The sequence below is a fragment of the Montipora foliosa genome, chromosome 3 (genome assembly GCF_036669935.1).
Source record: "Montipora foliosa isolate CH-2021 chromosome 3, ASM3666993v2, whole genome shotgun sequence".
Lineage (NCBI taxonomy): Eukaryota > Metazoa > Cnidaria > Anthozoa > Scleractinia > Acroporidae > Montipora > Montipora foliosa.
Window position 1 is genome coordinate 20,970,968 of NC_090871.1, and position 4,378 is coordinate 20,975,345.

The window sequence follows — 4,378 nt, forward strand, 5'->3', positions numbered from 1 at the left end:
TGGTGGTAAATTCTTGTTTCACTGCAATTTCAACTATTCCAAGTTATCAATAACCCTTCCTAAATTTTACAGAGTGCATTATGACATGAGCCTCCTTAAACTGTGTAAGCCCTTCCTCAGCCTCGGAGATTTATGAACAATTTTTATGGAACTATAGGTTCATCTGCATTGAATCCCGCTCAGTTTTCAACCAAAAGTTAATTGATGTCGGTATTATAACTATTCGGAACCTCCTCGACTCACATGGCAATTTTAAACAGCTTTTTTACCTACAACATGCAGTTTAGCGTTGTTCATTTGTATCGTTTGTCAGGCATGGGCGGAAGACATATAAAGATAAATGTTTAGTTAAAAGGCGGATATGTACTAATAATTAAAATTGAATGCATTTCATTGAGTTAACCGCTTTGTATATTCAAAGTTGTTTATGGAGCCTGAATGGAAATCCAATGAGAGCAGGGATGGCGCAGTAGTGAGATCACTCACCTCCTACCAATTAGTCCATCAGCTGAAAGGATTTTAATACTCATTTTTAGGGAACAAACAAAATTTATTTTATTTTAATATTTCAATATGCAGGGTTATGAAAAGTTATGATGGCAAAGCTAGAACGGTAGCTTTCATCATGAAAATTTCATTTCAAATACTCTCCCTCAGCTCAACTAATGGCCACCATTTTGTTTTTTTTTCCGGAAATTAGCGTTTACGTCCATGTATTTTGCAAAATACGTCGGAAAACGGAGAACAATGTATTCAAAACAAGAAACGAAGATCCTGCGCATGTTTGGTGTCAATAAAAAATAATTATCTTATTAATTCATGAAGTAATGACATCACAAATAATGCACTAATTTGTAACAGTGCAATCACATAGCGATTCGCTAAATTGTTGGCTTTACATCATAAATCATACACTAAGCATCAAAAGTAATCTGCATGAATGTCATGGCTTCCGTCCTCATTCTCAGCCAAGATAATCTACAAATAATTGAAAAAAAGGTTCATACCTATATATGTTTAAAAAGTAACTATAACTATTCTTCCGCTTTGCATGTGCAGTGTTTGAGACTGAGTAAAGCAATCATGTACCGTTCATTTTTTTTATAATATGGAGGGGATACGTACTAATTCAATGTTCTGTATACTCAATGGATCATGTCCACCTGTGGTGTACAACATGTAATCAGCTTGAAGGAAAATCAAGCTATATAAAGTGAACATAAATCATCAAAAAACGTTTAAACCCTTTATTGAAATGATAATAAAAAGGGGTTGAATTTGAATCACTTATGATTGTTATCATTAATCATCTGCATCCTCAACTGTTGGGAACATCACTATAGGCCATGTTGTCGCACTGCAAAGTGCACAGTTGCATGTCAGTGCACTGAGTCCAGCTTTCAAACAGCAGCACATTTCCACAACACAAACCCTTTTGCAGGTGCAAGACAATATCTCTAGTACCTCTTCTGGAGCAGGTTTAGATCCAATCTGGTGGATCATGCGGGTATCGGCTTCTTCATGGTTACACTTTAATTCAGGTACGTGTTCAGATGTCGTTGATTGCAACTTCCAGCACTCATCCTGCGTAGTTACAAACGATGTCCTCTAGCCAACCTTTCTCCTGAATTTCTCCTTCTTCTAGTGGAAACAAGAAACATCAAATACAACAATTACTCCGTTTGCTTCTGGTGCTTATCTGCAACTACAAAAATGCTTGCATTGTCGGGAAATTTCTCTGCGACATCAGTATTCCTTTCTAGTTGCCGTGAGAGCTTGGCCTTGTTTGTCTCCCAAGGTAGTCTATATGGATCAGCAAGAGACCAGGGAAGTGGACCAAGAGGAAACGTGGAGGCTGTTTTTCAGATATTGACTGACCAAAGCATTGCATTCGTTCAATTATCGATCGTGAGATCGATTTATTGACATCTTTATTCTGTATTAGGTGTAAACAAACATATGTATGATAATAAAAGGAAACTGTCAGAAGTACATGCTAGTACATGCACGTTTTGCAGGACTTAGGGCGCGTTCGATTGACCCTATTCTGGAATAAGAATACGTGGAGTGCGTTTCGAAGCAGCAAGGATAATAAAAATATGTTTAAAATAGCATTTTAGCAGACATTTGACAATTTTAGTGTGAATCTCTGTAAGAAGGAAGGATTTCTAACTTATACTCTATGTATTCCTATTCCGGAATATGGTCAATCGAACGCACCCTAAAATTCAAGTCTATCTACTATTACGTCAACTGTGACGTATAAATGACATCATTCGACTTTTCATATCATTTAGTTGTACCACTTATTTGAAATTAGTCCCTAGTAAGGGCTACAAATAAATGAAGTTCTAAAGCTATGCACCATGAAACAAAATGGCGGCCATTGTGTGAGCTTGGGGAGCATATTTGAAATGTAATTTTCAGGATGAAAGCTACCGTTCTAGCATTGCTATCATATCTTTTCACAATCCTGAATAGTCAAAGATTAAAAGAAAAAAAAGTTTCGTGTTTTTTCCCCAGAAGTGAGTATTAAACCTAAAATTTCGGCTCAGCTGATGGACTAAATGTGCTTCAGATTCTATTCCCATACTTGGGGTAACGTGGGTTAAGTTTGTTTGTTGGTTCTCTACTCTGCTCGCACACGTTTTCTCTGGGTACTCCGGTTTCCTTCTCCTCACAAGCCAACGCTTGATAACGATTAATGAGCGTGCCTGCGAACGAAATTTATAAATGTTTAGGTATCGCATTGGAAAACACCTGGAAAACACCCTGAAATTTAGGGCAAAACACAATACAATAGTCTTTATTAGGTTCTCAAATATGAGATCTTCATACCCAGTTTACAAACTATGAAATTATATAGTACTAGTTATAAATAATAATAATGATAAAAAATGAATCTCTAACAAAATGTAATGAGAGAAACTTGGAACAAGAGATCTAATAAAATATATAAACAGTCTTATCAACACTTGGGGTGCAGCCACATCTTGAGAGAATGCAACTTAAACTTACATTTAAAATAATACCAAAGGAAACTTGAGGATAGCATATGGAAGTGAGTTCCAGACAGACAGAAATCCATCTGTATAGCAATGACTTCTGTGCTTTGGCAGCAGAACGCTTAGAGATATTTAGGTAGTTGCAATTCCTTGTATTGTATTGATTATGCAGTAGAGCCTTTGGGGCACGATTATTCATTCACTCGTATCTCGGTACGGCTGAAAACTTTAATTAGACAGAGTGTGAAACAAAGTTGCTCAAAGCGGGCATATATTTGCTACCCAGCCAAGACTTTGTTTTTGAATGTGGCAATTTTTCAGAAAACGTGATTGAAGACTGCCCTAAAAGACCCCTTTAGCGTGGGAACTTACAACTGAGCCGAGGGTATATCCATAATATTCATTGACAAAAAAATTGAGAATCCTAATGGAGTTAACCATAAAACCCTGAAACGTCAGGAAAAATTAACCGTCACGCGTGAAAACGACAAAACGTAACCGTTAGCAGTGAAAACAATTAAATGCATTTTGAAAGTAGAATAGATGGTTTTCAATCACGTGATGATATGACCATGTTGGTAAACAAAACAATAGTAAACTATGACTCATGTTTTGCATTATAATAGACTAAAATTCCCAAAAGATTTTTTCTTTATTTTTTCTGTACACCAACGTGCCCGCTGTGACGTCAGGTGAAAATCATCTATAGGGAGTACTTCGAAATATTTAGAGACTTCAAACCAATCGACACCGTTTTATCTCCTTTGCTCAACTCGCTGACATCCCGTCCCGATAGGCTTGTCTGACAAGGCAAAACAAGTCCCAAACAACCGCCCAGTTGGGGGTCTTGACAAAAATGTAAGTCGCATTGTGATGACCTATGGCTTATTCCATTCAATATGTGTACTAATACCCTAATAACTAACACAGAGAAACACAAAAAGCAAAGTTTTTCACGTAAGTTCACCGTGACGGGAAAAAAACAAACAACCCTTAGCCGTGAAAAGGCAAAATTTTAAAGCGTTATCCATGAAAGCTATCCCTACATTGAAACGTTCAAAATTGATCGAATAAGGGCTACAACGAGAATGAAGATCTGAGACCGTTTGATCTCCTGACCACTTGTTTACATTCTTTCATGCGGGTGGATTATCCAATTAGAGGCCGACGTTAGCTTTTCTTGGTGTCTGATTCGTGATACTAGAGAGCTTAAGCCGGGCCGACGTCGACGGGTTCAAAAGGGTCCATCTAACATCGCGTTATTCTAACCATTTTGTTGTTACTGCAATTTGTTCTACGTTGTTCTCTGCAGTTCTCGTTTTCGTCGACGCGTCGTTGTTTAAGCTCCCAAGAGTGGCAAATGAAAGAACGTG

At 37.5% G+C, this 4,378-nt stretch overlaps 1 protein-coding gene across 5 annotated transcripts in view; it reads right to left on the reverse strand.

Annotated features, from left to right (window-relative positions):
- Window positions 1–698: 698 nt before the first annotated feature.
- Window positions 699–4,378, reverse strand: part of LOC137997055 (uncharacterized) — a 23,202-nt gene continuing 19,522 nt past the window's right edge. For 4 of the 5 annotated variants that reach the window (XM_068842790.1, XM_068842788.1, XM_068842786.1 and 1 more), the window contains 2 exons: window positions 2,594–2,714; window positions 699–1,641 (listed from right to left, as the gene is read on the reverse strand). In XM_068842790.1, the coding sequence (XP_068698891.1) occupies window positions 1,593–1,641; window positions 2,594–2,714 (170 nt within the window). In that variant the 3' untranslated portion in view covers window positions 699–1,592. The remainder of the gene's footprint in view (window positions 1,642–2,593; window positions 2,715–4,378) is intronic. The other variant, XM_068842787.1, reaches the window with a different exon arrangement.